The 18,800-nt window shown below is 35.9% G+C and overlaps 4 protein-coding genes across 4 annotated transcripts; 3 read left to right on the plus strand and 1 right to left on the minus strand.

Moving 5' to 3' along the window:
* Positions 1–433: 433 nt before the first annotated feature.
* On the plus strand, positions 434–2,222 carry GCK72_018822 (uncharacterized protein; the record flags this gene model as incomplete). Its single annotated transcript, XM_003110551.2, has 8 exons — positions 434–518; positions 704–776; positions 821–1,008; positions 1,054–1,150; positions 1,195–1,267; positions 1,311–1,431; positions 1,478–1,666; positions 2,041–2,222. The coding sequence occupies 8 exons, from the start codon at positions 434–436 to the stop codon at positions 2,220–2,222; spliced, it is 1,008 nt and encodes a 335-aa protein (XP_003110599.2).
* A 3,608-nt stretch (positions 2,223–5,830) lies between these two features.
* On the plus strand, positions 5,831–7,764 carry GCK72_018823 (uncharacterized protein; the record flags this gene model as incomplete). The annotated part of the gene is made up of 6 exons (XM_053732756.1): positions 5,831–5,907; positions 6,507–6,636; positions 6,681–6,786; positions 6,859–6,938; positions 7,026–7,496; positions 7,540–7,764. 6 exons carry the CDS (start codon positions 5,831–5,833, stop codon positions 7,762–7,764), a joined length of 1,089 nt encoding a protein of 362 aa, XP_053581669.1.
* Positions 7,765–8,216: 452 nt separating this feature from the next.
* Positions 8,217–9,120, minus strand: GCK72_018824 (uncharacterized protein; the record flags this gene model as incomplete). The annotated part of the gene is made up of 4 exons (XM_003110434.2): positions 8,217–8,453; positions 8,505–8,795; positions 8,872–8,984; positions 9,033–9,120. 4 exons carry the CDS (start codon positions 9,118–9,120, stop codon positions 8,217–8,219), a joined length of 729 nt encoding a protein of 242 aa, XP_003110482.1.
* Positions 9,121–10,028: 908 nt separating this feature from the next.
* On the plus strand, positions 10,029–11,262 carry GCK72_018825 (uncharacterized protein; the record flags this gene model as incomplete). The annotated part of the gene is made up of 8 exons (XM_053732757.1): positions 10,029–10,117; positions 10,165–10,195; positions 10,255–10,361; positions 10,506–10,559; positions 10,618–10,708; positions 10,785–10,996; positions 11,041–11,194; positions 11,242–11,262. The coding sequence occupies 8 exons, from the start codon at positions 10,029–10,031 to the stop codon at positions 11,260–11,262; spliced, it is 759 nt and encodes a 252-aa protein (XP_053581670.1).
* Positions 11,263–18,800: the final 7,538 nt, after the last annotated feature.

The following is an 18,800-nucleotide window of genomic DNA, read 5'->3' on the forward strand; positions in this document are numbered from 1 at the left end:
ATTTTCAAACACGGGTTTTAATATAATAATTGATTTATTTGTCTCTTTTCATTAATTGTTGAGTTTCTTTTATATGTATTTTGGTTCTTCGGTCTCGTAATAATACAATTTATTCTTATTCTCTATTTGGTGTTTTAATAAAAACTGAAATGACGCATTGTTTTTTTTTATTGGTTTCAATTGATTCTTAGGTTCAAAAATAACAAAGATAACAGATGATAACAACCCACTCAAAGTTTTTAAAAGAAGAAAAATAAAAAAGATATGGTCTCCATTGGTTAATCGATTTTGCTAAAGGAAAAAGCGTACCCATGATTTCTAGTTTCTAGTCATTTTGGTTCGAAATCTGACGTTGATTGATTGAATCTTCTGCTATCCCTCCCTTCGTTACATCATCTGATCTGATCTCTTTCAGTTTTACTTTCGATTAGAAATGTTCGGTTTATCACAACCGACATGGAATATTTGTCAGCTGGGAGCTGTCTTCTTCTTCAATTTCTTCTCATTCTTCACTCTATGTAAGTTGTTTCACTGACTATCTCGCTGTGTTATATTTGCTGACGGCGGTGCCCTCCCGCCGCCTCAATAGCTCAGTTGGGAGAGCGTTAGACTGAAGATCTAAAGGTCACCAGTTCGATCCTGGTTTGGGGCAATTCTTTTACAAGTTCTTGCCGAAAATTAACTCAATTGAGTCCATTTACAGCAGCTCTATCACAAACAATTATTGAAAATGTAGCGGAAAGTGAAGGAATTAACCAACATGCCGGTTATTACAGGTAACTGTTTCAAAATGTGTGTGAGAGTTCTATTATTATTTAAGTGCCTTTCTAACATATCTCGTTTTCACGTTTGGACATTTTGTCGCCACTCCAATCGTTGAAATTATCTCTCCGAAATGGTCAATAGTGAGTGGATTAGTGGGTTATGCAATGTTTGAAGCAGCATTTCTATTGATGAACGAGTACTTTTTGTACTTTTCGGCAGCATGTGCTGGATTTTCAGGCTCCTGTAAGATTATTTCATCAATCTGTTATGTGTAATTATCGTTTTCAGTATTATGGACGGGTCAGTTTGACTATCTTGCTCAAAACTGTCAACCGCATACTCTGGATAGGAACTCGTCAAATTTATGGGGTTTATCCCAAATATCGTAAGTAAAATCTATTCCGGAAACCTCTATTATTGAAATTTCAGGTTGATATTCGGAGGTTCATATCTATTGATTCTGTATCGATTTCAGACTGGAAATGAGTTTCAGATGCCTTTGGTGAATACAACTTTTGTGTTTCTATAATGAAGTCGTTGTTCAGATTCGGTTAGTTATCGGATCATTTTTGGGATGCACTCTGATCTCAATTTTAATTGGATTTTTTCTTCCGAAGCCAGTTTTCAAGGCAGAAAAGTATAAAATTCCATACTTCAAGCATTTGGGTGAGCATTGATCCAACTTTTTGAGAAAAAATCCTCTAAATTTCAGCAGAAATAGCGAAAATATCCTTTGACCGGAACCTTCTATTTCTACTTTCCACATTTCTTTATACTGGAATGGAATTATCATTTTTCTCTGTTGTTTTTCCAACGATGGTCTCATTCACAAAGGCACTTGGAAACACGAGAGATCTCAATGCATGCGCCTCAATTTTTGTAGGAATTGGAAATGTTTCTGGTCAGTTTTGATTCTGGTGTACCCATTCTCATCTTTTTACTTTTTCTAAATCAGTTCTTCCCCGAAAACTCCTCATAATTCCTTCACGTAACGCTCTCTCCTCGCTTCATTAAGCTCCGCCTACTTCGCACACAAACGATAGCGGGCGGCGGAACCCGGGAAATGTCGGCTGCGCGTGGAGTGGTAGTCTCTGCGGCGCGCAAGTCTCTTCACTTGTTACATCCTGTGATGAGAGTTTGCGACTAGGGCGGTCTTACTAAATCATGGTGATTCTAGTCATTCTGATGGTACGTAACAAGTTCTGAAATAATTTTTGAAAATCTTCTCTTTGGAGAGATGTTGAAATGAAATGAAAAATAAGAAGACTTTTTTAGGTTGCTTTGCGTTATCTGCTCTTGGTGCTCGCGTTCGAGAAATCGGCCGGAAGAAGATGGTTCTGTTGGCTGCGATCCTTCACATGACATGCTTCCTGTTGTCGTTTCTGATGTTCCCCGATGAGTCTCCACTAAAACCGACAGATAAATTAGGTTATTTCGAACCGAGGCAAGGATTATAGGGAGAAAACAAAAAAAGATTTCTGTGTTCGACAGAAATAGTTTAATTTCAGTGCGTATATTGTCTTAATCTGTGGTTTCCTCTTGGGAGTTGGTGATACTATATTCAATCAGCAATGTTATACAATTCTCAGTGATATTTACGAACACGACAAAAGGATTGAAGCATTTGCAGTTTATAGATTTTATCAGGTAAAATTCTGTTTCCTTATTCATAGACAACTGGTTAATTTATTATTACCTCAACTTCAGAGTGGTGCAAGCTGCGTAGTCATGTTCTATTCAGCTCATGCTCTTCTCAAAACTCATATAATTGTTCTATCCACATTTTGTATCTTGGCCACGGTTACGTTCTTTGGAATACGGTAGTCTACTTCATAAAATTCCGAAAGTCATCAAACTCCGATTTTAGGGTCCCCGAAAAGTATCCCGCGTCACCGAGTTCTGAAATGTTGGAAGTGAAAGAAAGTGAGGAAAAGAAGTCGATGATCTATTGAATTACTAACCCTACTAACTTTTCAGCTTTATAAATCAACTAATTGCAAGTGACAAATACACATTTTATGATTTTAATGATTGAGGTCTTTAAAATAAATTATTCATGTTTTAAAAAAAGTTATTATGTTGCATGGCTTGGATCACGTTGATCTTATTACCATCAATATGAACACTCCTCATCTCAGTCAGAATACCCGTTTCAAAAAGGATTCTTGTTTTGAAAAACATTTAGAAAATCCCTAGTTCACCCCTATCAAAGTTCAATTCAAAACCTCATCCAACATCATTGAAACAGGAAAAAAATTTAAGAAGTGACTAACACAAAAGTCAATTAATTCACAAGGGAACTCCTCAAATATCGTCAATGCGTATAGACATCGTCTGTGTCATTCTGTTTTTCATTTTTATGAAAAAGACGAAGAAGCAGACAAAAATTAGTACCTTCTGGTGGATGAGATGAGTGGAAATTGAGAAGAGTCAGGTGATGAATGTCTGTAGTTTTGAGTTTTAAATAGGGAGGCTGAGAGTTTTGAATATCTAGTTCTGATACATTCGTTGGCTCGAAACGATGACATAGAAAATCATGACACTGATAAACCTGGCAGGTTACCTCACTTCTGAAGCTCGTGTATTTCCTTTCTGAGCCCGTTAATTTGCTATAATTTCCCCTTTTCTTTCCCTTCTGATTTCAGCTGTTCCTTCACAGCTTTTTTCAAATTCCATTGTCTTCTTCGCTCCATCAACTGCTTTTTTCAGATTTAAAAATGTCTGAATCTGTAGTTCCAGTTCCTCTTGTTCTTTGTTTCCTTACTCTATCAGTTGTTGGAATAATAGGAAATCTGACGATAGTTCTAGTCACTATCATAAACAAAACTCTTCACTCGAGATGCTGTATTCTCATTGGAATTATGGCTTTTTTCAATATTATAGTTGGTATTTATGTAGTGAGTTTCAAAGAGATGATGGAATGATTTTGAATCCCACTTATCACTAATTCAGACACAGTTAAGGATTATGATGCTGTTTGGAATCTATAATATTCTGAATACAACTTGTTTCCTGTACTCGTTTTATGGAATTTTCGCTATGAATATGCAAAGTATTTTGGGTCTTTTTATCGGATTGGATAGACTTTATAATGTATCTTCTCCAATCAAGTATGAGGCCATGCTATTATATAACTAGTCATTTCTTTCAATTTCAGATATTCTCAGATTCCAATCAATCAATATGTTATTATTTTTGTGCTTTGTATAATTATTTCTTTGTTAGTTACTTTTTCAAAATATGTTTTTCTGGCAGGTACAGTACCATTTCCGACATCACATATTCTAGGTCGTTTTCAGAAGAAATAGTTATAGTAGTATGCATTCCAGTCACTGCTTTATATGAGACTTCTCTACAAATCTGGCTCTGTTTCAATTTTGTGATTGCTGTTTCTGTGATTATTGTTTACGGATGGACTCATATCAAGTGTCGGAATCTGAGAAGTAAGGCAGTCCATCTGTCATTCGTTTTAATGAACTTTCAGACAATAATATTCATATCAAAACTGTGGAATCAGTTAACCGAATCCTCAAATCACTGATTGTGGTCATTGCATTCTATGTCAGTACGTGGTTCTTAGCCATGGCAGCATTGTTTATTGCAGAGGTCTCCTATTTTAGACTTTTTGAAAATCACTTGTGCGGAGTTTACAAGTGTTGAACCTTGAAGGTGAGCCAGTTTATTACATTCGTCGATGGTCTGGATGGCTAGTTATCTGTAATTCTTCTCTTCATGTTTTCATTTATTTTTGGAGAACTCCGGATTACAGGCGAGCGTCGGAAGGAAACTACCAAAATTATAACTTTAAATTTTAGGAAAGCCATAATTCAACTCTATCGCTTACCAATCAGATCTGAAGCGAATTCCAAAGTCTCTGTGATCCCCAATAATCAAGTCGTTTTGATTTGAGATCTATTATAATATCGTTTCACGTTCTGTTCACTCGTAATACGTTATCTTTGTTTTATTGCAATAAACAGCTGTAAATAAGTGACACATCCGGTAAGGAACCTGGGAAATTACTATTCTCTCACCCTGTCGGCGTTTACACCTCTTTGTTACGGTGTTACATTTGTCGGTTCAACTCCACATTCTCAGACATATGAGCATTTTGGAAGATTTATGGTTTACCGTCTGGAGCTCCATTGTCCTACTGGCAAACGATTCTACTCTATTAATTCTTCCTTCCCTAGTTAGACCTATTTGTATGAATGCAAAAAGAAAACGTTGAGTAGATTGATTGCACATTTCTCCTTGTTATTATTACCAATCTATTTTCTCTATTCGCACCTTTTACAAATTTCCTAGAAAGAATCATGCGGGAAACTTGAAAAAAGTAATCCTAAATTGAAATGCAGGCGCGCTCTGTCGCCAGACCTGCAGATGTTTTCGTTCTGAAATTTCTGTCATTTTGTTTCATTTTTGTAGCGCGAAAATCTTTCTTCATTCATCTCTTCGCATTTTCCATCCACTTTGGCTCTATATTTATCGCAAATCAATTGTTTAAAAACTTTTCAATAAAAAGACAATCAAATAACACGAAAGTTGACTGAAAGTCGTTCGATTTTGATTCTTTAATTGAATGATCGATATTTGACGCTTTTCGCTACACTTTTTGTGCTTTGTTGCATGGTTTTATAAAATTAAAAACAGTTTTTTCTAATGTCCTCTTTCGTGGGAATCCTTTCCATCTGCTGAAACGTCTGCTGTGTTTTTAAACATCTGCGGCATATATCAAAGCAATTGTTTCAATCTAATCTACACTTTCATATTTTATGATATCCTAAAACTGTCAAATTAGTCTGGTGCGCACCGCATCGCTCAATTTACTTCAAAATCCAAGAAAAATGTGATGATTCTTTACTATAACCTATTCTATCTTATCTCTGAGCCTTACTCATTTCCTTTTTGACCTCTTTCTCCCTTCCTCAACAAATTTATTTTACAGAACACCGCGCGCGCGGCTATCTTCGACTCCGCCCACCGTCGTGTCGTCATCTGACCAGTGCGGATCAGGCGGCCACAGAATTTGTTCTACGCTTTCGTCAAAATCAATCTCTACAAAATGCACATCAATACATCAGGACTGTTAGCACTGATCTGTTTGCATGTATGCTTCCCCACTCCAGTGAACTCATGGTGGTAAGTTTTATCATTAACATTATCGAAAAACAAGTGGGATATTCACTGTCTAAACTTGTATACACATACAGAAACTTGCGCGCTCCAGAAGTTAGTCCAATCAGCCTCTGAAAAACTCATTCTTACAGTGAATTTATGAAAAGTTTTGTGACATTTTCAAATGTAGAAGTTAGTAAAATTGAAACATCAGAAACCTTTATTTTGTGCAGTTGTTCCATCTATGCTCGAATGTTTCGCGATCTCACATCCCCCTGTTTTACTGTAATCATCTTCAACCCAGCGTACCGCCAGTTTGTTCCCATGCTGACCTTCTTTTTCCAATCTTGGTACCCCTCGCTCTCATAAAAGAATGTGGCGGTGAGAACGAAAGAGTTCCATCGTGGCTCGATCGTAAAAATATGTTGCGCGCAGAGGAGGGAAATTGTTTGACAACAATCACCCTTCAGTAATCCGTATGCCGCCCGAAACGGAACAGCCGTTCTCGTTTCGGGACCACCATCCCAATTTTTACGAGCAATAAACTATAAAACAACCGGCGGATGTATATGAAGAAAGACCTTGAACGAGATGAAATAATTGCATCAATTTCTGTATTTCAGGTTACTCTCCAAAGCTGATACGTCATCACCCAACTCTGCAAGTTCACCAATTCTTTGTAAAAATGTGCCCGGACTAACACCCCAACAGAAACGAATGTGCCATGAAAATCCCAATGTTATAAAATACTTGGTAAATGGTTTTAACTTTTTCAGTTATAGATGTTCAAGTTTCAGATTTCCGGACTTCGCAGCGCTCTTCATACATGTGAATACACGTTCCAACGAGAAGCGTGGAATTGTACATTGACATTACCTGGTGTCGGAACTTCTCCTCTCCAGAGTAAGTTTTTGTTTCCTTTGAAAAAATCTTACTGAACACCTGTTCTTTTTTTCAAATTATTCCTAATTTCAGTTGCCTCCCGTGAATCAGCTTATGTATACGCGATTTCTGCCGCCGGTGTGTCACATTCTCTGGCTCGTGCTTGTTCAAAGGTAAGCATGACTCATTTTGTTCTTTCAAGGAATACGACCTTGATTGCTTTTTCCCATTCTCAAGCTATTCAGTAATTTCCATTCCAGGGCCTTATCGACGACTGTGGTTGTGGAGAAACACCACAAGGATCCGACAGTGTCTCAATCTCATCGAGATCTCGTTCTCCGAGTGATTTTGTTTGGGCTGGATGTTCAGACAATGTCAAGTTTGGCAACTCTTTTGGCCGAAAATTCGTTGACCAATACGACCGTCAACATGCGACCGAGCCTCGTTCCCAGATGAATTTGCACAATAATCGAGTCGGGCGACGTCTCCTTGCCAATGCGATGAACAGAGAATGCAAATGTCATGGAGTTTCGGGAAGTTGTGTTACAAAAACTTGTTGGAAAGTGATGCCGAAATTCGATGAGTTTGCTGCACGACTTCATGAAAAGTACCAGCTTGCGAAGCTTGTCACCAACAACGATCAAAAACTATTCGTAAGAAGCACTCCGTCTGCAGGACTATCGGGGGGAAGAACAGAGAGATACGTCAAAACTTTGGAAGCTTCTTCAAAGGTCAGTCGATAATGTGTTTTTTAAATAATTAAAAATTTTACAGCAAATGCGAAACGAACTGATTTACCTCGATGCTTCTCCCAACTATTGTGCAATTGACGTCAAGGATCGTGAATGTGGTGAGAACTGTCAGAATATCTGTTGCGGCAGAGGATGGCGAACAACGCGCGAAATCGTCGACGAGCCGTGTCATTGCCAGTTCGTGTGGTGCTGTGAAGTCAAATGTAAAACGTGCAAAAAACTGGTTGAACGAAACTTCTGTCTTTAAAGTAAGACCAAATTCTAATAATTTCAATACTCAGCTGTAACTGTGTTCCCTTTGATTTTTTTGCTGTCTCATGTTGTTGTCGTTGTGCATTCCCAGTAACTGAAACCATAGCATTTTGTTTTTTCCCTTCATAATTTTATTGACTTTTAATGACCCACAGATTCTTTATTCATGTTCTTCATATCTCAAAGTGTATATTTATTACTGCCTACTCATGAGTTTACTTGTTTGATGATTACGTTCTACAATTTATCCCCCCGACTGTGTGACAGTTTTCTTATCTAGGAGCATTTTACCCGCTTGTCTATCTAATAAATAGCCGAAATAATAATTAATTTAGTTGTGTGTTTTGGGACCGACTGCGAAGAAGATCAGACCAAATTTAAATTATTATCATACTGAAAGCTTATATAATTTATACAATTCGTAATAATTCCAGTCTTGCATCTTGTCTAGTTTCTCTTCTTCCGCGAAGCTGCATCCGAGCTGGACCAATACATGAAGAATTGTGCAAAAATGAGACCGTTTAGAACTGCGGCAGTGGAGTAGGAAATGATCAAAAGTGAGTCTCCGGTGTCTTGAACAGAAGTGAAAACACGGGCAACCGTTCCGGCGAATTGAAGGAAAACGGAGATCAGTGAGAGCTGCCCTGTTGATTGTGCTTGGTAGTTTTGAGAAATTTGAAGCAACTGAAATAAGTGAAAGTATATCGCTGTATAAAAAACTAGTGGAAAGATTACCTTCGAAACGACAACGATTGGAATCCCGGCTGTTTGCACCATAGTAAGTACATGCATAGGAATAGTGTGGCTGATGACACCATAAGCAACTGCAGATACGACGCCCAAGAAACCGACTGATAGAGCTGTTTGTCCGGAGAACAAAAAGATTTGAAGAATGATGATGACAAGTTGAACAGCGACAAAGAACGAGTCTCCCCATCCACTGAATACGAAACCAGATCGATAACTGTAGGAAGCTGTTCCGATGGCCCCAATCAAAGCCAAGAGTTGAGATGATACTGAGATTCCCTGAAAAAATTTTTGTGCATCAATTAACTAACGATTTTGTACATTTATATTAATAGATAAGATGAAAACTACTGACCTGTGCACTTTTAGCAGCCTGAATCTTCAGAATTTGTGGAACGAAAAGAAGAATCGACCCTAATGTAATGGCGAAACCAAGTCCGCGACTGAGAACTGCTTTCGGGCATGTTGCTGAAAAATATCAATGAGAGATCATAAGCAAAGTAGTGAAAAACTCACGGTGGAAGAAATTAAAGTTGATTAGCAGCTCTTCGAAGCAATTTCCTGGGAAAAGGCTTTGAATGGCGTCGTGTACTAGTTTCGACATTCTGAAAAAAGAGTTTATAAAGATTAAATAAGGTAATTCATGAGGAAAAGGAAGCTTCTTTTTATGAAAATTGGCCAACATCAAGAAAAACGAGAAGTGCGTAAACTGGCTGTTTGCGCACGGCTCGTGTCGTTGCGCAAAGTCAGTTTTTCTCGACGTTGGCAAATTCTAACCGGTGCTCGAATGAGAAGAATAAGGAGGCATAGAGCGATTATTTCTTATCAATTGAGTACTTAAAACCTGGAAAAAAGTTAAGAAAAAGTTGAAGGTACCTGTAATCACTGTTCATAAAATATGGAATTGGAAAAGCGATGAAATTTATGAAAAAAAGAAAAAAAAGAAGCTAGAAACGTTAATTGTTTCAGTGATTCGACGATAGTGATTGTTGATGATTTTTCCGAAATTACACGGAATGGTTTGTCATACAAAACACAGTAATTAAGAAGCAGAAAGAAGAAAACCCCATAAACTAAATTATTACAGTGTTCCATCGTTATATCCGAATGTTCGTCATCGAGGTTGTAGAACTCAATGATCTCCATCTTTGTTCTGAGGGCCCTGCTGAAAATTATAGGGTTCAGAACGCCCCTCCAAGTCAATTTCAATTCTCTTTCTCACCTTATTCCATTATTCGACTCCAACATGAACCATGTTGTCCTCCCCGGATGCTCTGCACCAGAAAGGGTACTATTCAAACCTAATTCACCATTCGATAATTTCTTCAAAAAGTTCGATGAGTGAGAATGATTAAATAGATAACTCGAGAACTAGAAACTATTTCCAGATTAACCAGATCGATATCTCTGAAATCTATATTTTTCATTACAATTCTATATTTCATTTTCAATGTTTTCCATTTGATTATCCTCTCTCGACCGCCAATGAGGAGCTTAAGTGTCTCTGCAGAAATGATATTGATAGCAATTTGTGGAGTTCTTACTGGGATTTTAGGAGTCTTTAAAAGTATTGTTGAAATCATCGATAACGATTTTGCTTGGTAAGTTTTCAAAAAGGTTGTGAATTCATATAAACTAAAGATTTTAGCACTCACTCATATTGGTATTACGTTCTAGTGGTGAGTTGATGCCTACTATAGCATTGACTATCTAGATATCTCAGTTTCCATGTTTTCAGCTGGTTCACTTTCTCATTTTCCAAGTTCTCAATCAAATCATTTTATGGGAAATCGTATACATTACCTTTTTGAGATCAGCTGTCATTCTTGATGTACGCTATGGAATGTGAGTTTCCTCGAGAGAAAAAAAGAAGAAAATCCAATTTTTTTAAAGGAAAACGGATAAACTGAAATTGTATATGAAACGTTTCATTTACACATTATTCCTCATTTTTCTATTAAATCATTTTTTTCGAATCGGTTTCCATAGAATTGAAGAAGTGACGGACAAGGCTCAAATTGCCGAGGCTTTGAATGGGAAAACGTAAGATTGATTAGCTAATAATCGATTAGATCTTGAGTGAGCTTATTCGCTATTACAGTTGTGTACCGAAGAAAGTTTATACTATAGCTGCTTTTGCTGGAAATTGTTTGAGACGGATTCTACTGACTATCGCTGGAATAACAAGCTTGGTAAGAGTTGAAACATGGATTGTAGAGCTAGATCTAATCGAATTTCTATTTTTACATTCGGATTGTTTTTTTCCAGATTGTACCCATATTGATCATGTTAATTCTCTCGGTTTTCCTGGTTTTCGAGTTACGAACTTCAATTTCATCTACGATAATATCAACAGAATCCTCGAATCGACAGAATACAACTGCACGAGCTCTTCTTCTTTTCCTCTGTTTTTATGTAATGGCTGAACTTCCATATGTTCTTCTTTTCAGTATTGGTCTCTATAATCCTGCTGATTTTGAGTAAGTTCCAAACCAAATATCACTTTTTATTTTCTTGATTTCAGACAATTAGATGAGTACACTTACACTCAAGTTGATATCTTCATCTATGTGAATATGTGTCTCGGAATTCTTGTCTATTGTCTCATGTCATCTCAATATCGTGCTACTGTACTTGAAACTTTTTGGAGAAAGAATCAAGTATCAACAATTGATAAAGTAAGATCTCGAACTCTAGGAAAATAAATATTTAATTAAAATTTCAGACCTCTAGGATGACAGCATGAATCTTCAACTGACACATTTCATACTTTATTTTATCCGATAATCATTTCAGCAATAAACTAACAAAACGTTCTTTTGAATTTTTCAAATTGATGGTTGCTAAGGGCGGGATTATTGAGAATGAGAATGTGCCGGCCCGTTTCCTTCCTCGAAGTCTCTCAAATTTTTCAAGTTGTTTTTTTTTTAATTTTGTTTGATCCTCGGATATCTCACATTTTGGTGTGAACGATCGCCTGTGTAAGTGGACATGTACGAACAAGTAAAAAGGTAATGTTTCCATGAATTCTTCTGATTCTCATTCATTTTGTTCTTTTCTCTTCACTTGCTCGTATTACATTACCAATCTCTGTCCTTCTCCTCCTCCATTTTCACGCCAATCTCAAAAACCAATTCATTGTTTCCGATTCAAGAAAGCAACGAAAAAGGAGAAGAACAAGCAAAATACGTCACAAACACACATCAACACAATTTGTCTTGGCTAACACGACTCTCCATTTCTGCCTCCTGATTCCAGCTGATTCAGAACGAGAATTGGAAAAAAAGGTAAGTATTTGGAAAGGCCCCATGTTTTCAGACTCTATTTTCTTCTCCTTTTTTTTCTTTTTTTATATTAAAAGAAGTCTTCAACTCACGCGGTTGAATGAAGAGGGTTGCTATTGGTGATACTCGGCCTCCTCCCACTCAAAAACATTACCTCTTCCTTTTTCTATTCAACCCTTGTTAACAAGTAGAGTTGTTTTGATTGAGAAACACAGAGTATATCATTTTGAAGTGTCTTTCTCGCTAATAATTGATCAGAAACGTATATGTATGTATACACATAGAATCTAGTTCCTTCTCCCTCATTCATCTTGATCAATAATAAGCAAGTCACAAAAAAGTAGGAGAAAAATAAGTTATGATTGAATTGGCAAGTTGTTACGTAGTATTCCCAAGCAACTTCAACGAGACATTTCCTAGATGAAAAGTATTTTTGGATATTTCACACACCCTCTTCCAACTCGGTCCAATCCGAGCAAATGAATCATTATGAAGCATTTTCTAGAAGTGAACTAATCACGCACATCTTCACACTTTCCACACTAGAGATTTCTTTTTTTTTCTTCTTTTTTGAGGAAGGGTAGATGAAGTGCGGAGAGTCTCCTCCTATTGTCCGTACACTCGAGATTCTCTTTTTTTGTTGCAGAAATTATTTTCCTCATTAAGTTTTCATTTCAAAAAAGGGTCCCTCTTCTATAAATGTTTGAAATGTGGGAAAATTTTCTGAAAAAAACTGTAGCTGCTTGGAGGGTTAACGCCTTGTCCAGATTGTATAATCCACATTCATTTTTCTTGATTACTTATATTTCCACTCTCGGCCTCATTTTGTTTTTCCAACTTTCCCAATCAGAATCATTTATTTGTTTCAACAAACTTCCCTCTCATACACATGTTTAAGATCGTGGCGGATACAAATCGAATTGAGAATAAATAAAACAAGTTTCGCCCTTTCCTATCAACAACTAGTCAGTCCCAACCAACCAGTTTCTTTGATTTTTCCAGATTTTCAGACAAGAAATCTCTTTTTTGTACACACTTACTCATAATTATTTTGTCTATACTGTCTGTCGCGTTTCGTCATTTTCATTTTATACTTGATCTGTGACTTCAGTGTCAGACTCCACTCATTTTCAGGCCCACTGAATTTGGTTTTGATTTTGATATGTAATGAGGAGGAGGAAAATCGGTCAAAATTCAGAATACACTTCCTTTCGTTCAATTCTTTGTTATTTCAGATATTCCATTGATTCTGAGAATAAAATGTTTGTTTTTGGATAAAACTAAACGGAAATTAAAAAGATCCGGTTTTGTGGGGAGTACCCAAAATATCCAGTTTTCAAACATCTCCCATGGAGTATCAAACAATCAAAACGATTTCCCACACAACGTTTCATTCGTAACAAGTTTTCCCTTACCAGCTAAACAAAATGTGACAAAAAGTCTGAAAGGTGTCATAGGAGTAGGTTAAGACATCAGTTTCTGATTAGGTCATTAGGAACTAGTCTGTCTAGAGACGAGGTAAGAAGTCGTTGAGCTGTGAAATGAAGGTCTGAGGACAGATAAGAGGAAATGAAATGTGGTGATCTCCAGAACATCTCATATATCGAACATGTTGTTCTATGAGATTGTAGGCTGAGGAGTCAAGTCGATTTAATGGCGAGATGATGCTCCCAGAACGTATAGAAGATTCGTGATCCTTTTTTGAGTATGCCGATCCGATAGAACGATAACTTAGAAGTTCCTTATATCTTTGAGAAAACGGTACAACATATCACAGAATAATTGCAGGAAAGTAGTATCGTTCACGGAATAGATATGTGTCCTTAGGGATTATACTACTAGAAACCAGACATATTTTCATGAAATTGATAGCAGGAACGTCTATCGGTCACGTTATTTTATCTCTTAGTAACCAAGAATCTCAAATGAAACGCCTTTTCAATGAAAATACTTTAAAAAAAAATTGCTTCCTCATAGTTTTAATGTTCTCTTTTCAATTCGCATCTTCAATCGATTTGCATCAATAAAACTTGTCTAGATAAGCTCCTCAATTATGATTCAGACAATGAGCATCTTCTGTTTTTCATAATTACAGCCTACAAAATGAAATTTCACCATATTTCATTTCTCCATTACAATCTCGTGATTCGTCGTTTCCAATAATACCACTTATCTAATTATTGTGTTAGAGAGAAAGGGAAAGAGCACTCTCTTCAAGTCAGAAGAACATACATTGACATCAATGGTAAAATAGAGAAATATGGGTGAAAGAAGGAAAAGAGATATGTCACTTGCACCTAATTAAATGAGAAGAAGTCATCGATGCGCACTTTCTCTTTCTCTCATTTTGTCGTTTTCAGAAACTCTCTTCCTTTTCTCTTTTTTGATCATCTAGAGATAGAGGATATAGACATGAAGTCTCGTGTTATTATTCAAATGAAAACTTTTGAATTTTTGAAAGATTTTTTACTTATGTCAAGTATCCTATAATTTTGAAACTTAAAGGCTTTAGAACTGACATTTCCAGTTTTCATTTATTATTTTCTAGTTTTTTGTTGAAAAAGTGCACTATTCACGTTTTATTACTCTCGATTTTATTATTTTTCGTTCACTTGTTACTTAAAGAAAAAATGACAACTCAAAGCAAAAAAAGCAATAAGCACGAACCGAAATCAGCTGCTTTCTTCATTGGAGCGGTGACGATTCGAATTCATAACAAGTTACTCGAGGAGAAGAGAGAGAAGAAGAATGACTCACTTCTTTTCGGTAGTAATCAGAAGCTGCTCTTTTCCAGAAGTCTTTTGAGTTCTTTGTGTTATTCGATTAGATTTTGTTTGATATTTCTCGATGACACACTGATTTTTGAAGTTGATTGGCCATTCAATTTGTTGTAGGTAGATTCAATTGGAAAAAAGAAGTGCGGAGTTCCTAAGACTTTTTTAAAACCTTTGGATGAGTTTGAAAATAATAATAATATATTTCCTTTGAGTTTTGAATAGTTGACAACTTTTTCAAGGCATATATCATCAACATTCTCGTTTGCAACTAATATCTATTCCAGTTTGTAGATGTTCGAATTTTGTCACGTATACAACTTTATGGGCTGTTTGCGTTCATTAGGATACCGACTGTTAAGGGTGCTTTTTTCTGACAGATTTTAACAAAGAATGCGTTTAACACGATAAGATCCAAAGTTTGCTGAAAATATCCCTAATTTTATAGATTCGTATTTCTGAATTCGTTTTCTGCAAGTGATCAAACCTGCGAAAAAGTATGAATAATCCAGATTGATTTGCGTGACAGATAACTTCTCATGAGAATATCTACATCTCTTTCTGCTCTTTATGTACTTTTGCAAGTAGTTACCGAAAGTTCATTCCAACTCACTGTTCTTGTAATCAAGCACTTTAATATCATCAAATCCCATTTACAGAATCATTACTTCATTTTTGAATTCATTCACTTCCGGTTTTTCAATTGTCACGAAAGTTTATGAATATATTAATAACCAAAAACTTCTTTAACGTTTGATTTTCATTTTCTTCCGTTACCTAACTACAACCCAATTATAACTTTCTGAAACACCCAAAATATCGAATCAAAACTTATCAATGTTTGACCACCTTAATAGCCTATAATCAGACAAAATCCGAGTTCACAGATCACGATCAGCGTCTCCCTTTTTCACTGTTTTTCTCATATTCCGGTTAAAAAGCCGACGTGAGGAAAAGAAGGAGACAGGTGCACATTCGGAAATTGAATTTGGAATACCAACACCTTCATTGCTTTGTTTTTTTCTCACTTTCAGTTAAAACGTATCTTACCTCACAAGACCGTTTGTTTTGATACAATTGATTTTATATATACGTAAATAGAAAGTGCTGAGATCGAACTTGCATTTATATTAATTTTCGATTTTCCTGGAACAGTTTCAACAAGATACAATTATATTATAGTCTAGTTGAGTGGATTTGTTTTTAAGAATAACTTAAATACTTATTGTTTTTGATCTTTTTGAAGACTACGATCTAATTTTAAGTGGAATTCAAATAAAAATGGAATGACGTCAATTGAAAACTGGAAGGTGATCGGAAAGAGCATCCAATCAGACATAGAACTGCGATCTCAAATTTGGAGATCATATTCTCTTCTATAGAGATTCCCAGTTTTAGTCCTTATTTAGAACAGAAACTATGTAGGCTTATGTCTTAGAATGGAATTGACTAAATATTCCAAATGTTACTCTCCATATCTATCTCATAACAATACTCATTCACCTAGAATGAACTCTATTTTATTTTTTCTCAAAATTATTCAAAACATGAAAAAAGAAACGGATGTTGATCATTAAATAATGAATGGTTTAGTCTTGCACTTCACCCACCGATTATTTCATGTTTTGTTGGCTTTCTGAATTCAAGAAAAGGTTCGAATCAATATAATTTCAGTCTTTCTTCATTCCACACTCTCGCCTTTTTAACATTTTCGAAAAAAAAGTTTAAGAAATTATATCTTGTACACTCCTTTTTCGGATCAAACTCAACGTCGAGTCGAAATTTCTTCAGATCAGAAACACCTGAACTATTTCTGATTGAAGCTGATATCGAAAATTCCAAATTTGTTTTTGATCAATTTTTTCAAAATTGATTATGTCGTCACAACTGCACATACTTGTGAACATACCTGACATTTTATATATTTCCAGTGATCTTTCGAGTATCGCTATGTTGACTGCTTCTACTGACAACAAAAAATGTATCCAGTCTAAAGTTATATGCACAAATTGATGATATTAGTCATAGAGTATCATGAAGAGTGATCACATTTTCCAGTTCCGGAAGATTTTCAAAATTGCAACGCTTTTTTTCAAATTTGTCTTGAATTTCCAATTAATTCATTTCTGAGTACCGTTCGAGATCAAGAACGAAGACCTTGCAAAAACCAAAAATCGGTCAACTAGACGCGAAAATCATATTTTTTGTAACCTTTTTGACCGACTTTGTTCAATTTTCTAGGCATGAACAAGCGAGTTCAAGTAATTCTCCAAAGAGCATAATCTAATAATGATAAGGTGCTGTAAATTTTTATTATTGGAAAAAATCATTCTCCAAAATAAAATTGTTTTTCTGGAAGTGCTGCTCAATTCGCATTTCTCAAAATTGTTCAATATCTGATTCTCATAACTTTCATTCTGATTATATTCCAGATTCTGATTCTGAATTCAATCTCGGTTTCTGTTCAATGTTCTTCCAGGTAGTCAGTCTTGTTTTAATTTTCCGCAAAACAGAAAAAAAGTAACAAAAAACAAAAGGATATGCATCTGAAGTTTCCCGTTCTGTGTCTTTCTATAACTTCTTTCTCATCTTCTAGACAATCAATTTTCACTTCTTCGTCTGCCAACTGATAACCGAGAAATGCTAAATTAGAGCACATCTTCCGATCCCCTTTCTAATTTCATCTTCTCCTACTTAAACCATCTAACGTGACGCAAATCCTCTTGACTGCTGCTCTTCTTGGAAAACAAAGGAGTGGTGGGGGTGCTGGTGTCTTTTGGTGATGGCGGAGAGATCCAATTTCCCATGGTGCGATTCTAATATGGGGGCACGCAAAGAAAAAGAAAAAGGAGAAAAAGAAGAAGAAGCGGCTCTTCAGAATTTCAATATAAATCTCAATTCCTTTTCATTCTGTTGCCTTTTTGACTCATCATTTTCATCAAACATTGCTCTTTTCCGGATTCTGCAAAAATAAGAGAAAATAAGACTTTTTCTTCCTTTTCCCATTATTTTCATTATTATTATAGTGACTAAGATACTCGACTACTCTGAAATTCTTTTGATATATCTCGTCTCAAGACTTCAAGAATCTCATATTACCCATTTCATTTTGTTCGATTTCCAGCAGAATTTTCCAAGTTTTGAAGTCAAACTTACCTCTCCTTCTCTCTTCTTTCATTTCCTAATCTCCCGAAGGAGAGGTGTATTCAATTTGAGAAATGCCACGAGACATAGATATGCATATGTATTCATTTTGATTACGCAGTCAACTCTCTTCTTCATCTGGTTACTCTCTCTCTTTTGTTACTACTACTTCTTCTTTTTCTTCCACTTCTTTTCCGGTTTTTCATCGAGTAGGTGGTTAGTCTTGTATTGTTATCAGTAGTTGATGCACCTGATGATCGCCAAGGTTTTTCTTTTTCCTTCTTGAATTTCTTAGATTTCTGAAATTTTGAGGATCGTGAGAGCTCTTGTGTGGGGTTCCTTTCAAGACATAATTATAGAGTGGGGGAAGATAAATCGAAAAAATACCGAACTCTGATCATAATTTGTGAGAATTTATTTTCCGTCATTTTAAAGAGAAGAAGTTGTCAGCTGCCAGTTTTGGCCTTGAATCGGACTAGATTTGGATAACTCTCCCTTTAAAAATAGATTCAATTCTAAAGAAACCATAGTTTCAGATAGAAATAGAGTTTTTCTTCCAGAGTTTTTTCTTTTGAAAATCTCGAAGAGTTGATTGTGCTTCCAGCTTTTGGGTGTGTTCGATAGAAGGTTGACTTTGAGTTGTGAAATTTTGTTGAAAATTAGATGTCAAATATACTTGAGCAATAAATCATTTCTGTGAGCTTGTTTGCCTTTCCCAAAAGATATGTGAAGTTTCACGGAATAGTAGTTTCTTTTGTAATAAGTAAAAGCATTGGACTAATCAACAAAAACGAATTATATCTCTATTTCAGATCTCTATTTCTGAGTTACTCTAACAATATGACCACCCACGAGACAGACTTCTCTTATTTTCGAATTTCCCCTTTTCATATGAATATACATTCAAGACACCTGTCTGCTTTGAACCGCACGATCTCTAAGTCTCCGGAACTGAATTTCTTTAAAGTTTCCTGTTTCCCACTCAAACTTTTTCTCTCTTTCAGTTTTCAAAAATCCACTGATATTTTCAAGTATCTTCTTCTTCTTTTTCTTCTTCCGTTTTTCTTGAACTTTTTCAAATT

Source organism: Caenorhabditis remanei, chromosome V (assembly GCF_010183535.1).
Source record: "Caenorhabditis remanei strain PX506 chromosome V, whole genome shotgun sequence".
NCBI classification, from domain to species: Eukaryota; Metazoa; Nematoda; class Chromadorea; order Rhabditida; family Rhabditidae; genus Caenorhabditis; species Caenorhabditis remanei.